We start from the raw sequence: 17,748 nt of genomic DNA, 5'->3' as shown, positions 1-17,748 counted from the left end.
TAAAATGATTCAATATAAACTACATGTCCAGCTTGAATTGTGCAGTATAAACTACATGTCCAGCTAAAATGGTTCAATATAAACTACATGTCCAGCTAAAATGAGTCAATACAAGCTACATGACCAGCTTGAATGGTGCAGTATAAACACATGTCCAGTTTAAATGATTCAATACAGACTACATGATCAGCCTGAATGGTGCAGTATAAACTACATGATTCAATAAAAAATACAGATCTAGATTAAATGATGCAGTCAAAATTACAGGTCAAGCTGAAATGATACAATCTAAAGTACATATCCATCTTAAAGTGACCAGCGCGCAAACACCTTAACTCGTGGTACTGCACAAGGTTGTTTATTGGTCCATTTTTTATTGACCTAAATGTGAATTCTGCAGAACTGCGATTGCAATACCAAAATTTATGTGAAAACTACAGAAACAAGCTCAGTAGCCAAAAGTTTAAACATAAACCCCATTTAATGACACAGGGTAAACGCTAAAGACATAGAACACACACAAAAATCACAAATAAGAAACATAGAACAACAGCACAAAACTCCACAAACAACACAGTGCACATATATTATATAAATAACTTTGTTTGTTTATCAAGGATTGTTAGGAACCGTCTTGGAACGGTCAGTAAAATGTAAATTTACTGGGGGTTTAAATCAGTTCACGTGCACAAACCTCGGTCTTAACCCAACAATCCCGAATAAAGTAAAATCGCAAATAGATAAACAATCATTCTTAAACTAGTCTTTTCCAGGACGCAATAAAAACTACAAGGAATGATAGTAGCTTTAAACACACACTGCAGAATATAACAATGATGAATTACATTCTATATATTGAAATGCATTTCCACTTCTGTATATGAACACGCGCTTGTTGTTTATATGATCAACATCTCATTTCATCTGAAACACGTTTATATAGTCCGAGTTGTTGGCCGAGAGCAGCAACAGTCCTTTGTGTTCGTCGTAAGCAAGACTCTGTGGATGCTTTATGGCGTCCACTTTGGCAAGAATCGTTCGGCGGTCACGTGGGAATTTAAGAGAAATTATCTCAATTTCATCCGTCATGTAGTGGCATATAAACATATTACCTACGCCATCTACCGCACATCCACGTGGTCCTTTTCCACTTACGTCACGCACATCCAGTACCGTTCCAGTTTTATCTAAAGTAGTAACTGTGTTTTTTCGTCGGTCCGAGACATACACCTTTTCGACTTCCTCATTCGTGGTGACGTACCATGGCCATTCAAAGAGGGGCTCCCCAAGATCGTCTGTAACTGCCGTCCACAAAACAATTCCTTTTTTGTTAATCAACCGTACACATTTTTCTGCTATGCTCGTCAGTATAATGTTTCCTTTTAAGACAGTTATACCATTACAATCAAAATCAAGCTGTAGGGTTTCGCCATATTTTATGTCTGAACGCCCAACGATTCTTATCAACTGAACCTGTTTCTTGTCTGGCAAAGTGAACGCAGCTTCCACTTGGTTCAGGAGAGAAATGTCAAACGGAGGAGTGGCAAGCAGCACGGAGTTCACGACATTGTCCCGACGATCAATGACCTTGATTCTGTTGTTATTGTTGTCAGCCACTATTATAGTGCTGTCTTTTAAAACGCACATTCCAGTAATCCAACAAGTTTTAACGTCTTCTCTATCTCGACTGAAGATTTCGCCAGCTGGAGTTAAACGTCTGTCGTCTACGTGTTTTCTGATTTTGAATTCGTCGGGTTTCTTAGTTTTCAATGGCGTAAGTTGAAGCTTCGGTTCCTCTGATTGATAAAGTTTCGGAATCACTGCATACTGCATGGTGTTCAAGTTTAATTCTCCAAGACTACTCAATGATTTCATCGCAGCGTCCACTGCCTTACTAACTTCAAACTTTAAGAACACCTTATGAGCCTCGTTGTGAATTTTCATCAAAGCTGATGTCGTTTTCTTATGTCCGTCCATAGCATTTTGTACAGCAACAAACATTTCTAAGTCAGAATCAACTTTTCGTTTTGTTTCTATTAGCTTTACCTTTGTATCAAGCTCTTGTGCCATTTCCTTCAAAGACAAAAGATGATTGCTAATTTCAGTTCTTTCAATCGTATAACGCCTTTCGATATCCCCCATCACGCGTTCCACGAGTTTCTCGACCTTTGCCAGAACCTTCTGTTTCTCATGCTGGACAGCGTTAATGACGTCATCGCGTTTTCGTTCAAGGTCGTTCAAGTCCCACTCTCGTTCTCGCGCAACAGCCTGACACTTTCCAAAAAGCTCCCTCATTTGTTTATGGCACTTTTGTGGCGCACTTCCTTTGGTAAAATTAATGCTAGCTTCTCCAATCCGTAAAATTTCTTGGCATCTGTTAAAATACAAACTATTTAAACTCATACTTTAGACCCAAGATGCCGATGGCTCATATTTTTGTCATAGCTTTTGATTTTTATTAAATACATGATCGTATATTACGTATGTCATTCCATTATTAAACAGCATACACACACACACAGTGCAGTGTCATTCCTTGAATATAACTTTTATTTCTTAAAAATTCAAGGAAATAATATCTTAATACTAAGAAATACTTACTTCCCGTGGTACATTCGTCTGCAGACGATGCAAACCATACATGAATGTTCCAGGCAAAACATCTCTTCAGGTTCACCGTTGTGTTTCTTACATTGGTTGTACGGCAACGTTACCGGTACGGTGCTCGCAGTGCGCACGTCTGAGCCCTTCGGATCACGGGGCTTATCCCGCTTAGTGGTACTGCTTTTACGTCCAGTAGTAATGTCTACCGAATTGTTAAGAATTTTTGACATGATTGTGTGTAATACCTTAATAACGGATGATTTATTTCGTTTTGACCGAAAAGTGTTCAGAAATGATCAAGTTGATTCGACTTTCCGCTCTTTTATTAAGTAAGTATTGGTCTACTTATTTTGAAACCTGGTAAAATTAATACGTACCATCTGTGTTAACCTTCAATTTGAAATACGATATGTTGGTGAAAAGTGTTTAATTGTGAAAACAATAGAATGTCTTCACGCGTAATCGGTTCAGAACATTAGACATTGACATTTTATGTTTGTCAGTTTAATCAGATGTACTGTCATGAAGTGTAGAGGTCGCCAATGCGGACGAAAGTAATATAGCATTTAAATCACTGTTCAGCAATATTACTGATAACCTCTTGCGTTTCAGTCCAATGCAATTCATGATAGTACAAACAACTTATCCATGGAAAAGACGAACATGTATCATTTTAGACTAATTTAGGCCTGATTAGTTTTGGAGGAGCCCCCCCCCCCCCGCAACTTTCACCCATTGTCTCATTTAAAGCCTATATGGGTCGGTTAATGGGGGGGGGAGGGGGTGCACGGCTACAGTTGGAGTTATTGTTACGCACGTTCTTACTGCCGTAATCGTATAATGGCATTGATATTTTAAATGAATTTGTTTCTAAGGTACTTATCACAGAAGGCACGAGAGCAAATCGACTTTTCGATTTATTTTACAATTTGAAGTTATATGCCGTTAATGAATGTACAAATTTAAGTATATACAAGTATTTGAATATGCAATAACCATTTGAATTTTTTGACATGGGTGGTATTACCTGGGAGTAGAATTGTTATTGATCCCGGGTATTACTAGACTAGTACCCTCGGTTCCTTTTTGTGAAAAGAGAATAAGGGTACCAGTCTTGATATTATTACTACTAGGGGAAATTCAATCATTGCCGCAATTTAACAGTTTTGTCGTGGCCGTTTTGACTAAATTACAGGCGGGCAAAGATGGCGACGTTCACTAGAGGGAAAGTCTTTGGCGTGGTTTTTGTGTTGATTTTGCTGTATATACTGAACAAATCAATTGTTATGAATATGGAGAACTCAACATTAAGAGCAAAACTATTAAGGTTTCAGTTTTCATGTATAATTATGTCTGGAATGACGCTTATCTGTTGCTATTTATGGAGAAACTTATCCACCGTGCTAGATTCGACGCAGGACAAAGTCCATAGTGAAACAGAGTCAAATGAATGGAGATTATTTATTGACTTTAAAGATATCAGAGAATGGAGATCATATACAATAAATGCTGCGATATCTCGTCTATTATTAGCAGCTGTACTGATATCGTCACTATTTTCATACTCCTCATTTTCTTTCCTGATTGCAATAAATCCTTACAAACTGGCTATTTGGCTGTTCCTTGCATTAGCTGTAACGATACAACTTTTCACCGCAGTTGTTTTCTTGAAAATTGTGAATTTAATCTTACGCCTAGGAGGGCGGAAAAAGACGAGGACATTTAGCAAACTTTCCAAAATACAACAGATATCCGCCTTCGTGTATGCAATGTTAATTGTCATGTTTGGATATATCAATGCTCAACAACCGCCCACTATCAAAGAAGTAACAATACCTGTCAAGGGCCTTCCAGAAAATTTAGAAAGGCTCTCAATAACATTTGTGTCAGACATTCATCTGGGTCCAACTAATGGAATGGACAGGTTGAAGAAAATTATTAATATGATCAACTACTTAAATTCAGGTTTGTACAAATAAAAATGTTTGTTTTATTAGTCTACACATACAAAATACTTGCAATCTGAAATATGACTTGGAGTATTTTTAAATAAGAGGCACAGAGGTGAAACTTGATGTACATTGTGTGGTTTGGTGTACTTCTTTTGCCAATAAATAAATGGTTGGTAAAACCAGTCCTACCTTGGGTCAGGCTTTGACATGTATAATAACTCTTATAACTTATAAAGTTGTGCAGTAAACCACACCCGTCATAGATGGATTATAATGCATACAGTATTTGCATTTAATAAATTTTATTGTATTTAGTATTCAGAGGAACACTCTTAAGGATTCCAAAGTGTCTATAAAGGAATTGCTTAGTCTTAGATTTGATATTTTAACATGATATCTATTTAATTCCTATTACTGACTTACATACGCATTTTGTACACTTCAGTCCTTGAAGAAAAAAGAAAAAAATGTGCCATGTAGGAGGGCTTCTTTTTCAGATATGGTGATAATTGGAGGTGATCTGGTTGATGGACGTGTTGATCAGTTACATGATGCTGCAGTACCAATCAGCTGGATCAATTCTAAATATGGAACCTACTTTGTTACAGGTGCAAACTGTGTGATAATTCTGTTGAAACAGTGTGATACTGATAGTATTAATTTTGTTATTAAATTGTTTCTGTAATGATCATGCAGTTCATTGAAGTTCTTGATCTAATGGATTGAACTGTATTTTTCTGGGATAACTTAAAATATAAATGTCTTTATTTTAATTATTATAAATACTATTTAGCATTTAAAGTAATTAAGTCAACAAAATATAAACTATGAAGTAACTTTCATATTTTAAATCCATTTCAACAATTTTAAACAAACATTTCAGCCCTTTTTCTGCCCATTTCACCGGTCAGAATATCTGACTGATTCGAAATGCCAAATATGTATATATTTTTTCCAAGTTCAAGAAAAAAATAACAAATGAGATTGCTGTCATGACAAGCCAGGGTTCTCAACTTACACACCTTGTCTCTTAGCTGGGGTTTTAGTGCTGGAACATTACAATTATTCATTAACAATTATAAATGAATTTATAAGTACTTCAGGGTGACATCTTTGTTATATACACTAATATCATGGAGAAATGTTGCCCAAAAAGATGATTTTGCTAATGATTTTTTTATTCCCAATATGGCCAATAATTACAGGATTCGAAAAAAACATACACAATTTTTGCAAGTACTGTATCCCAAATTGTCAAAAAAAATCTGAAATTTATTCCCAAATCAGTAAATTTGGTGTCTCAAATTTCCCAATTTGTCCAGGGTCTTTTTCGCAAAATGGACAGAAAAGGCCCTGTATTTGTCATAGTTCAGAGAATCACCACCAGATGATAGTTTAAAAGTTATGAAATTTCAGGTAATCATGAGTACTACACAACTGATGCCGAGAACTGGTTGGTGAAGTTAAAATCACTTGGTGTAATCCCACTACACAACATCAATGTGAAAATATCTGCTGACAAGGGACAAACTGGCATATGTCTGGCTGGTGTAGATGATCCTACGGCAGATCAGTACAAGTAAGAATCTAACTATTAAAGGGATCTTAAGTTGCTTCTCTTTTAAAATCTTGTTTACTTTATCTTTAATTTAGTGTTAAATTGTTAATGTTAATAGTTACAACTTGCTACTCATATAATGTGTAGAACCACCTCTACTTATCAGAAGCGCTGGTGATATGCCTTTTGACTTAGTCTCTCCATGTGTTACGATGTTTTAAAGATTTTTTTTACTTATTGTTTTTACATAATCTCACTACTAGTTATGCCCCCACAAAGTGGCGGCATATAGGGTTGCCCTTGTCCGTACGTACGTCTGTCTGTCTGTCCGTACGTACGTACGTTCGTCCCGAAGATTGTTTCCGATCTAATTCTTGAAAACCGTTTGTCCAATCCTCACCAAACTTTAAACACATGTTTGTGACCATAATATCTTGATCAAGTTCGATAGTCATGGAAATCGCTTTAGTCATTTAGGAGTTACGGCCCTTTTTTGCCAAAAATACTTCAAAAATATATGTTTCCAATCTAATTCTTGAAAAGTATGTGTCCAATCCTCACCAAACTTTACATACATGATTGTGACCATAATATCTTGATCAAGTTCGATAGCCATGGAAATCGCTTTTGTCATTTAGGAGTTACGGCCCTTTATTTGCAAAAAAAGACTTGAAAAATACGTCCCGAAGATTGTTTCCGATCTAATTCTTGAAAACTGTTTGTCCAATCCTCACCAAACTTTAAACACATGTTTGTGACCATAATATCTTGATCAATTTCGATAGTCATGGAAATCGCTTTAGTCATTTAGGAGTTACGGCCCTTTTTTGCCAAAAATACTTTAAAAATCATTATGGCTTATTTTCTGTGACAAAAAACCGAAGTGGGGGCATCCGTGTCCTATGGACACATTTCTAGTTTTATCTCAGTCATATTGGGTAGCTCAGTTTAATTTCTGGTCATTGTCCTAAAAAATTTGTCTTAGCACTTGACAACAACCTATTTCGAAATTTATTTGTATACATATTAGTGAATTTACCAACTATGTATTTTAGGTTTGGGGATCACACTATGGACCTCGATGGGGCTCTGGGTTCATGTGACGTTGAGAGCCCTGTAATTCTAGTGGCTCACCAGCCCAAGGCTGCTCAAGCTGCACTTCAATCTAAGCACAGAGTGGATCTAGTCCTGTCAGGTATGTTAGCACGATTATGCAATGAATTAGGACTCACTAGTTGAAATAGCTGAAGACATGAGTATTAATTTAAAGTTGACCTTTGACAACCAAATGGACCGAATGTTAAAAACTTTGTTTCAATTAACAACTGTTAAGGGTTAACGTCATCATTGTTAACTTTCAAATTGTTACTGCTCTGGCATTTAATGGATAAACATGTGCTCTGCTGTATTTCTAACAAGATTTGAGAAAATTATTTCATCAGTTTGTTTGTATTTATATATGTGAGCACATCCACAAACTATTTATGTTTAAAAGTTAACAACAATATTGTTAATCACATTGTTTTCTTTAACAATTATTCAAAAAATTGGCCCAATGTTATGCAGGACTGGTGTTAGGCCAAATATTTTTGGAACCCTCTTGTCTATGTTTATGACCATAAACTAGACTCAAATGCTTGGAAGCAATTCCTGGATGCCTTTGTGAGAGGAGCTTCAACTTCACAAAACAGACAAAATAATGCAATACTTAATGAATATTCATGTTATATTAGCTACTCTTGTTTGGTTTCAGGTCACACACATGGCGGCCAGTTCTTCCCATTAATCATTCCTGCGTACCTGATGAACCCATTCTATGCGGGCCTGTATCGCCATGGTGACCATTCCCACGTTTACGTCTCCCAAGGAACACTGTTTGCCTCAATACCCATACGGTTTGGAACTACCATGGAGATTACTAGAATATTTTTAACCCAAGCTTAGGCATTTTGTTTAGAGATGTGTCTCTGTGAATATATTTGTTTGTCTATCTTTTACATAAGCTTTAAAAGACAATTATTGAGTGGTTATAAAAGTTGCATTCCAAATGTTGCATTCAATTTACGTTTCAAACAGCTATGGAGATTTTTACTAACACTTTAGCCACATAATTCTCATTCGAACTTCGTTGCCATATCCCAGATTATCACTTTTATGTGGCAAATTTTTGTCCTGTAAAAAGCTTACGTGAACAAGTGATGAACAACGATGAATACTATTTCTTCTCTGTGCTCAAGAATTTGTTCTGTGATTTTATGTTTCTGTGATTTAAAGGCGCACAAACATAATTGTTCATTTTGATGCATAGTCATGTTTAACTCACTTTGGTTTAATGATCAAAACAAAAAAAGCATTTGATTTAGGTAGAGATGAAAAAATATTAGCAAAATTTTGGCGCTTTTTTAACTGGGAAATTTGTGGCATGTAGCTATTGATTAAAAGATAACATTTATACGGTTAATATTTTATATCTGTACCAAAATTTTTAAAACTACCTATATTGTGCGCCTTTTATTGTTTTTGTCAGTCATAAGCATAACCCTAAAGACAATACCGGGTAGTTATAACACTTGAATCCTTGTTTATTGGTTGTGCAATTTCTGAAGTATGGGCCTGTTTTATCAATGATTGCTAATTCTGAGTACTCAGTGGTAACGCATACATGTTTTTATTTTGGAACAAGTTTCTTCACTCATAAAAAAACACTAGGCACATTTGAATCTTTAAGTAGAACTTTTCATTTGATTTTTAACACAAAGATATGTTTAAGTGAAAATGGTCATCGCTATTATATAATTTTTTGGTTATAAATTCATTGATGAGGCAGCCCAGTGTATTCTAGTCCAATAGATGTAGTTAATAATTTATTACTATAAGTATTATTTTATATAGTATTCATGAAAAACAAACGCATTATTGCATGTTTGATGAATTTGTTGGAATTGCATTTATTTGTTAAGGCATAAAATGCTTTTGAAACTGAAAGTAACTGTCTCAGTCTGTAAGTTGCATCCTTTTGTACATTTTAGTTGAATAATTCAAGCAATGATCATTGAATGATAATTTAATTTCAGACATGGTTACATGTCTAATAGAAGGTTACTAATATGCAGTCACGTCAAGTTTAAGCTGTGGTGTTAAGCCAAATGTCTCTCTTTAAAGTCTTTCCTCTTTTCCATTTATAACTGTACTCTTATAACAATAAATTAAGTATGTAAGTATTTACCAAATTAAATTTAAGTAAATAACTGTTTTCTAATAGTAATAGATTGAGTATTACAATGTATCATAATTGAATAATAAGCTTCAAATGGAATAATTCAATAAAATGGATAGTTTGCATAATTTGTGACAGTTTACCAAGGTTTTTCTTTGTTAATTCTGTTTTGCCGAGGTTGGTGTTGATTCGGTTGTTTAAGGGATAGCTGTAAAAAGTACAAGATGTCCAGTTGTTGAAGTTTATTTGAGAAGTAAAGGTAGCAGTATGATCTATATACAATACAATATATATGTTTCAATATCTAAAACATGAAAACTTACAATTCATTATTAACATAAAGCGATAACTTCATGGGGAAAACTCGCTTGATATATGAGAGTACCAAATGAGGAAAACATGCTAAGTAATTACAATATACTTGAATTAAATGAAAAAGGTATCTTTGACATAATTATATATTCAAGTTATTTACAAATCAAATAATCACTAAAAAGCATTAAATAAAATATTACATAGAAAATAAGTCAACGATCTTTATGAAATCAAATAAGAAATGTTTAAAAGAAAAATACAACAAAATAGTTCTTACCTGTAAAAAGTACAAGATGTCCAGTTGTTGAAGTTTATTTGAGAAGTTAAAGTAGCAGTATGATAAGGGACAAGGTTGTTGTTCCCTTATATACTGCTTTGTTGCCATAAAACAGTATCCATGGCACTTCAACAACTGACCCATCTTGATGGTACATGTTCTGTTGCTTATGTAGTTAACATAGCAAGTTGAAACGAAAATGTCATAAAAATCTCTTTTAAATTGTATTTCAAAGGTTACTAGCCGTGATTTTCTTATTAGGTTTTATTGTAAAAACTTTGATATTGGTTTATTACTTTACAGTGACAAAGGTAGTCTAATGTTGCTTATTGTCAACTGTTTTATAATTGTTTACCATGTATGCAAATAGCTAAAGAAGATATACAACAATGAAAGTCAATTACATTGTCAAATATGGTAAACATAAAATGTGCAAATTTGGTTAAAATAAAATGTGCATTTAATAGTAATATATACAGATATTATTGATAATCAAAGAACATATCAGCTATTCTAAAACATAGAGACATAAAACTGAAACAAAACAAACTCTAAAATAAAGTAAACACACACATACATAAAACAAATATTATGTGACAAAACCTTGTCACAACAGTAGCCATAACTGAATCAAAGTGCTGCAGGCACTGGTGGAATCACTGTGTGTTGGTTTTTGAGGCATTGAAAGTTTCAGTTGCAAGAGTTGTATTAAGGAATTTGGTGCGCAATGCTTAATGTTAAAGTTTGATTAAGGATTACAACATGCAGTTGTTGTTTTTTTTCGGCTATTTTTTTGGGCTGAAATTTGGCCTTATTTCCGTCCTGAAAAAGGATTTTCCCCCTACACAGTGCAAAAATCCCCTTAAAAAAAAAAAAATAATAATAATTTGGGAGCTTTGAACTCTTATCATTAAGCAAGTGTAGCATATTAGTGACATTTATTGATATGTTGTAAGGTTTTTTTTATTTAAAGGTTAGACAACAAGTTGAACATTAAATAAATCATTTCCCCCCTTTTTGTCAAAACGACTCCATTTCATCCCCTATCACAGGGCCCCTTCACCATTCCAAGTGTAATTGGGAAAAAAAAAGATTATGTTCTGCTGACAAACACCGACTCTTCTGGTCCCACACAGACGCCTCTCGGTTCCAGTATCCGGTCACCTTTCACGTCTCTGCTTTTGCCAGTCAGATGCCTACTGTGTTAGCAAAGCTATCAGTAAAAATAAGAGTATCTAGGAAAGGTATATAGTGGTGATCTTGCTTTAAGCATCCTCTAGCTCTTCCCAACTTTCACACAGATTTGGGAAGTTGAGATGCAGGATGCCAATTTTAACAATCTTACTAAAGGAGGACAAGATGTTGTTATAAAACAAATATTTTAGTCCATTATACACGTTTTTTTATAGAATATGTTTTTTGAAAGGGGTTGCTTTTCAGATAGGTTGTAGAATACGTTTCATTATACATTTTCAGAAAGGTCGTCCCTGAAATAGGTTCCCATTGAACTTGTTTCGAAATTAGGTTACTGAGACTGTGTCCTAGTCTACAGTTTCTCTGTTTTTTTCTGCAGACAAACACTGACTCATCTGGTCCTACACATACGCCTCTTTGTTCCCATATCCAGTCTTCTTTCACCTCGCTGCTGTTGCTAGGCACATGCCTACTGCGTTAGCAAATCTGTCAGTAAAAATAAGAGTATCCCGGGATGGTATATTATGGTGATCTTGCTTTTAGCTTCCTTTAGCTCTTTCCAACTTTCACACAAATGTGTGAAGTTGAGATACAGGGAGCCAATTTTAACAATCTTAGTATTAAAGGAGGACAAGATGTTGTTATAAAACAAATATCTTAGTCTGTTATACACATTTTTTTTATAGAAAATATGTTTTTTGAAAAGGGTTGCTTTCAGATAGGTTGTAGAATACATTTCATTATACATTTTCAGAAAGGTCGCCCCTGAAATAGGTTCCAATTGAACTTATTTCGAAATTAGCTTACTGAGACTGCGTCCTAGTTTACAGTAACCGGTACTCTGTTTTCTCTGGAGACAAACACCGATTCTTCTGGGCCTACACAGACGCCTCTCGGTTTCCATATCCGGTCGTCTTTCACCTCGCTGCTTTTGCTAGGCACATGCCTACTGCGTTAGCAAATCTGTCAGTAAAAATAAGAGTATCCCGGGATGGTATATTGTGGTGATCTTGCTTTTAGCCTCCTCTAGTGCTTTCCAACTTTCACACAAATGTGGAAAGTTGAGATACAAGGTGCCAATTTTAACAATCTTAGTATTAAAGGAGGACAAGACATTGTTTTAAAACAACTATCTTAGTCTGTTATACACATTTTTTTATAGAATATGTTTTCTGAAAGGGGTTCCCATTGACCTTATTTAGAAATAAGGTTACAGAGACTGCATCCTAGTTTACAGTTACTCTGCCCTTTCTGCAGACAAACACTGATTCTGGTCCAACACAGACGCCTCTTGGTTCCTGTATCCGGTCGTCTTTTACCTTGCTACTGTGTCCTAGTTTACAATTACCGGTACTCTGTTTTCTCGACAAACACTGACTCCTCGGATCCTACACAGACACCTCTAGGTTCCTGTAGCCTGTTGTCTTTCAACTCGCTGCTTTTACCGGTCAGATACCTACTGCGTTAGCAAATCAGTTAGTACAAATAAGAGTATCCGGGATGGTATTTAGGTGATCTTGCTTTTAGCATCCTCTAGCTCTTCCTATTTTTAATTTTAACACAAACAATGGACTGCTCTGTTGTAAATTAAGCTCAAAAGTACACATCATTGGTACTTCATGCTTGGGTGAGCAGGCAATGTTATTTTTGTTAACTCAAATGTTATGGAAATTATTGCTATAATTTTGTTTATTTTTATGTTTGGCATATAAAGTGTTTCTGTCAAAGCCAATATAAGGCCTTATAATGACAACAAAACACAATATTTACAAATATATATATATATATATGTAATATTTTCCATATTTTTTTTGACACAAGGTCAAAATACTTGTTTAAATACTAACAAAGAATAAATTCATTTAGGTAAATAACTGTATTCTTATTACAATAAATTAAGTATTTCAATGTAACATGATTGAATAATAAACTTCAAAAGGAATTATAATTCAATAATATTCCAAAAGTTTGCGTAATTCGTGACACGGTCCTCTTTCACCTCGGTGCTCTTGCTGGTCACTATATTGTACATGAAAACTGTGTAAGCATGCCTGTCTGTAAGGACTAAAGTACCAGGGGATGGTTTAATTATCTTAGTCCTAGATGTTTTGGTTAGAAATGATTTTAAAATTTCTTCCTTTGAACACCAATCGATGCTTGGAGTCAAACTTACAATTGTTCCAATTGCACGATCCAGCATTGTAAAAATTACAAGTTGGCATTGAATGATTGGCGGTTCTTTCTCCGCCACCTACAGGTCATAATTGTATGCAGCGCCACCAAAGATCATATTAATGGTGGCCCAGGATGACGGAGCAATAGCTAGCCTAAGCCTAAATTGCTCGTAGTTAGTGTGCCATGCGGTTCCGCCTTGACGCAACAGTTCCTGCGTTTTGTCCTTGTTTTGTTCCGCGGTTATGTAAACAGAAATGTAAACTATAATGGCATCGGTCCACTTTTCTACCGTCTGGACTTTTTCACTACAGTATTTTGCCCTTGTTTCAAGACGACCGTCCGCCAAAAAAAAAGGGACGAGCCACTTACGAATTCCGACAACTCAATTGAACCTTTGAGTAGCTGTGTAAGCATGCCTGTCTGTAAGGACTAAAGTATCACGGGATGGTATAAATATCTGAGTCCTAGATGTTTTGGTTTGAAATGATTTTCAAATTTCTTCCTTTGAACACCAATCGATGCTTGGAGTCTCTTTATAATACAAGGTAGTTATAAATCATATAAATGTCCTTTTCCTCTGCAGAAGAAAACAGATCAAAGGCGGATAGCATTGGAACATCCTTGCCACATGGGAGAATAAATCGTTCAGTCGCTCTTCTCTCTTTCTTTCCAATCCCTCCCGTCTTGCACATGTTTGTCGGTGATAGAAAGTCTGTATGCATCTTTTGTCCTTTCAGTCAGATCACATTTAAGACGTGATGTATTAAGTTTCCTGTTCGCAAGGTATCTTTTCAAATAAACGTTGTTGATGTACTGTTTATTACTTTATATATATGGTAACATCATATACACATATTAACCGTGAATATTAATTTCGACATAATAAAGTCCACCTTGTAATTATACAGCTAGACTACATTCATTCTCAGACTTAATAAAAAAATTATAACCTTCATGAGGCATGATCAATAAACATGGCACTGAACAGCCCTGGTTTTGAAAGGCCGTATGACTTGTTATGCGAAGACCAGGGTGTGTTACTGATAATTTGTAGGCAGTATTCGGACAAACATCAACTAAGTAGTAGTGGCTTTATTACACTTTGGACCTCTCTCTTCCTTACAGCAGGTGTGCTGGTCTTTGGAACTTCAGTCTCTGTGATGTCAGTTCTAACATGCCTCCCAAACTATTGAAGGCACTGCACTGTCAAGACGTGCAGGTTTATACGTAAGCCTAAGTCTCTGGATACTGGAACTGGATACTCTTGAACCACTTTCTCCTCAAATCATTGTCTTTAGGAAAGCGATGGAGGCTTACATTGTCCCTTGCGTGTTACTGCATCCTCCTGCGCAGCAACATGGGTCATACATTACCAGAACAGTGTATTATTTCTTTACTTTCTATGTTTAGAGAACCTTTCTTTCTATTCTTTGCCTGAAAAAAATAAAGATATAAATTAAAAGCATCCCCATTTATTAAAGATCAGCAGTTTAATAGCAATTTTTTTAGCAATCTTGGGCATTTGAAGTAGGTTTGTGGGTCTTACACTTGACTAAGTACCATTATGAACCAAACATACATAAAAATAACATTTAAATATTCGTCTTTGATATTTAAAACGTCAAAGTAAAATCATCTTAGTCCATTATACACGTTTTTTTATAGAATATGTTTTTTGAAAGAGGTTGCTTTTCAGATAGGTTGTAGAATACGTTTCATTATACATTTTCAGAAAGGTCGCCCCTGAAATAGGTTCCCATTGAACTTGTTTCGAAATTAGGTTACTGAGACTGTGTCCTAGTCTACAGTTTCTCTGGTTTTTTTCTGCAGACAAACACTGACTCATCTGGTCCTACACATACGCCTCTTGGTTCCCATATCCAGTCTTCTTTCACCTCGCTGCTGTTGCTAGGCACATGCCTACTGCGTTAGCAAATCTGTCAGTAAAAATAAGAGTATCCCGGAAAGGTATATAGGTGATCTTGCTTTTAGCTTCCTTTAGCTCTTTCCAACTTTCACACAAATGTGGGAAGTTGAGATACAGGGAGCCAATTTTAACAATCTTAGTATTAAAGGAGGACAAGATGTTGTTATAAAACAAATATTTTAGTCTGTTATACACATTTTTTTATAGAAAATATGTTTTTTGAAAGGGGTTGCTTTTCAGATAGGTTGTAGAATACGTTTCATTATACATTTTCAGAAAGGTCGCCCCTGAAATAGGTTCCAATTGAACTTATTTCTAAATTTGCTTACTGAGACTGCGTCCTAGTTTACAGTAACCGGTACTCTGTTTTCTCTGGAGACAAACACCGATTCTTCTGGGCCCACACAGACGCCTCTTGGTTTCCATATCCGGTCGTCTTTCACCTCGCTGCTTTTGCTAGGCACATGCCTACTGCGTTAGCAAATCTGTCAGTAAAAATAAGAGTATCCCGGGATGGTATATTGTGGTGATCTTGCTTTTATCTTCCTTTAGCTCTTTCCAACTTTCACACAAATGTGGGAAGTTGAGATACAGGGTGCCAATTTTAACAATCTTAGTATTAAAGGAGGACAAGACATTGTTTTAAAACAACTATCTTAGTCACATTTTTTTATAGAATATGTTTTCTGAAAGGGGTTCCCATTGAACTTATTTAGAAATAAGGTTACAGAGACTGCATCCTAGTTTACAGTTACTCTGCCTTTTCTGCAGACAAACAGCGATTCTTCTGGTCCAACACAGACGCCTCTTGGTTCCTATATCCGGTCGTCTTTTACCTTGCTACTGTGTCCTAGTTTACAATTACCGGTACTCTGTTTTCTCGACAAACACTGACTCTTCGGGTCCTACACAGACACCTCTAGGTTCCTGTAGCCTGTTGTCTTTCAACTCGCTGCTTTTACCGGTCAGATACCTACTGCGTTAGCAAATCAGTTAGTACAAATAAGAGTATCCGGGATGGTATTTAGGTGATCTTGCTTTTAGCATCCTCTAGCTCTTCCTATTTTTAATTTTAACACAATTAATGGACTGCTCTGTTGTAAATTAAGCTCAAAAGTACACATCATTGGTACTTCATGCTTGGGTGAGCAGGCAATGTTATTTTTGTTAACTCAAATGTTATGGAAATCATTGCTATAATTTTGTTTATTTTTATGTTTGGCATATAAAGTGTTTCTGTCTAAGCCAATATAAGGCCTAATAATGACAACAAAACACAATATTTACAAATATATATATATATATATATATATATATATATATATATATATATATATATATATATATATATATATGTAATATTTTCCATATTTTTTTTGACACAAGGTCAAAATACTTGTTTAAATACTAACAAAGAATAAATTCATTTAGGTAAATAACTGTATTCTTATTACAATAAATTAAGTATTTCAATGTAACATGATTGAATAATAAACTTCAAAAGGAATTATAATTCAATAATATTCCAAAAGTTTGCGTAATTCGTGACACGGTCCTCTTTCACCTCGGTGCTCTTGCTGGTCACTATATTGTACATGAAAACTGTGTAAGCATGCCTGTCTGTAAGGACTAAAGTAAAAGGATGGTTTAATTATCTTAGTCCTAGATGTTTTGGTTAGAAATGATTTTAAAATTTCTTCCTTTGAACACCAATCGATGCTTGGAGTCAAACTTACAATTGTTCCAATTGCACGATCCAGCATTGTAAAAATTACGAGTTGGCATTGAATGATTCGTGGTTCTTTCTCCGCCACCTACAGGTCTTAATTGTATGCTGCGCCACCAAAGATCATATTAATGGTGGCCCAGGATGACGGAGCAATAGCTTGCCTAAGCCTAAATTGCTCGTTGTTAGTGTCTATGCGGTTCCGCCTTGACGCAACAGTTCCTGCGATTTGCCCTTGTTTTGTTCCGCGGTTATGTAAACAGAAATGAAAACTATAAAGGCATCGGTCCACTTTTCTACCGTCTGGACTTTTTCACTACAGTCTTTTGCCCTTGTTTCAAGACGACCGTCCGCCAAAAAAAAGGGACGAGCCACTTACAAATTCCGACAACTCAATTGAACCTTTGAGTAGCTGTGTAAGCATGCCTGTCTGTAAGGACTAAAGTATCACAGGATTGTATAAATATCTGAGTCCTAGATGTTTTGGTTTGAAATGATTTTCAAATTTCTTCCTTTGAACACCAATCGATGCTTCGAGTCTCTATATAATACAAGGTAGTTATAAATCATATAAATGTCCTTTTCCTCTGCAGAACTTCAGTCTCTGTGATGTCAGTTCTAACATGCCTCCCAAACTGTTAAAGGCACTGCACTGTCAAGACGTGCAGGTTTATACGTAAGCCTAAGTCTCTGGATACTGGAACTGGATACTCTTGACCCACTTTCTCCTCAGATCATTGCCTTTAGGAAAGCGATGTAGGCTTACATTGTTCCCTTGCGTGTTACTGCATCCTCCTGCGCAG

General features: G+C 35.6%; 2 protein-coding genes across 2 annotated transcripts; one reads left to right on the top strand and one right to left on the bottom strand.

Moving 5' to 3' along the window:
* Positions 1–915: 915 nt before the first annotated feature.
* On the bottom strand, positions 916–2,834 carry LOC128244014 (uncharacterized). The gene is made up of 2 exons (XM_052962032.1): positions 2,602–2,834; positions 916–2,374 (listed from the first exon to the last, which is right to left on the bottom strand). Exons 1-2 carry the CDS (start codon positions 2,832–2,834, stop codon positions 916–918), a joined length of 1,692 nt encoding a protein of 563 aa, XP_052817992.1.
* A 977-nt stretch (positions 2,835–3,811) lies between these two features.
* Positions 3,812–9,395, top strand: LOC128243854 (transmembrane protein with metallophosphoesterase domain-like). Its single transcript, XM_052961836.1, has 5 exons — positions 3,812–4,569; positions 5,054–5,164; positions 5,973–6,135; positions 7,170–7,309; positions 7,868–9,395. The coding sequence occupies exons 1-5, from the start codon at positions 3,891–3,893 to the stop codon at positions 8,056–8,058; spliced, it is 1,284 nt and encodes a 427-aa protein (XP_052817796.1). The 5' UTR covers positions 3,812–3,890; the 3' UTR covers positions 8,059–9,395.
* Positions 9,396–17,748: the final 8,353 nt, after the last annotated feature.

Source organism: Mya arenaria, chromosome 8, assembly GCF_026914265.1.
Source record: "Mya arenaria isolate MELC-2E11 chromosome 8, ASM2691426v1".
NCBI lineage: Eukaryota > Metazoa > Mollusca > Bivalvia > Myida > Myidae > Mya > Mya arenaria.
This window is presented reverse-complemented; position numbering and strand designations above follow the sequence as displayed.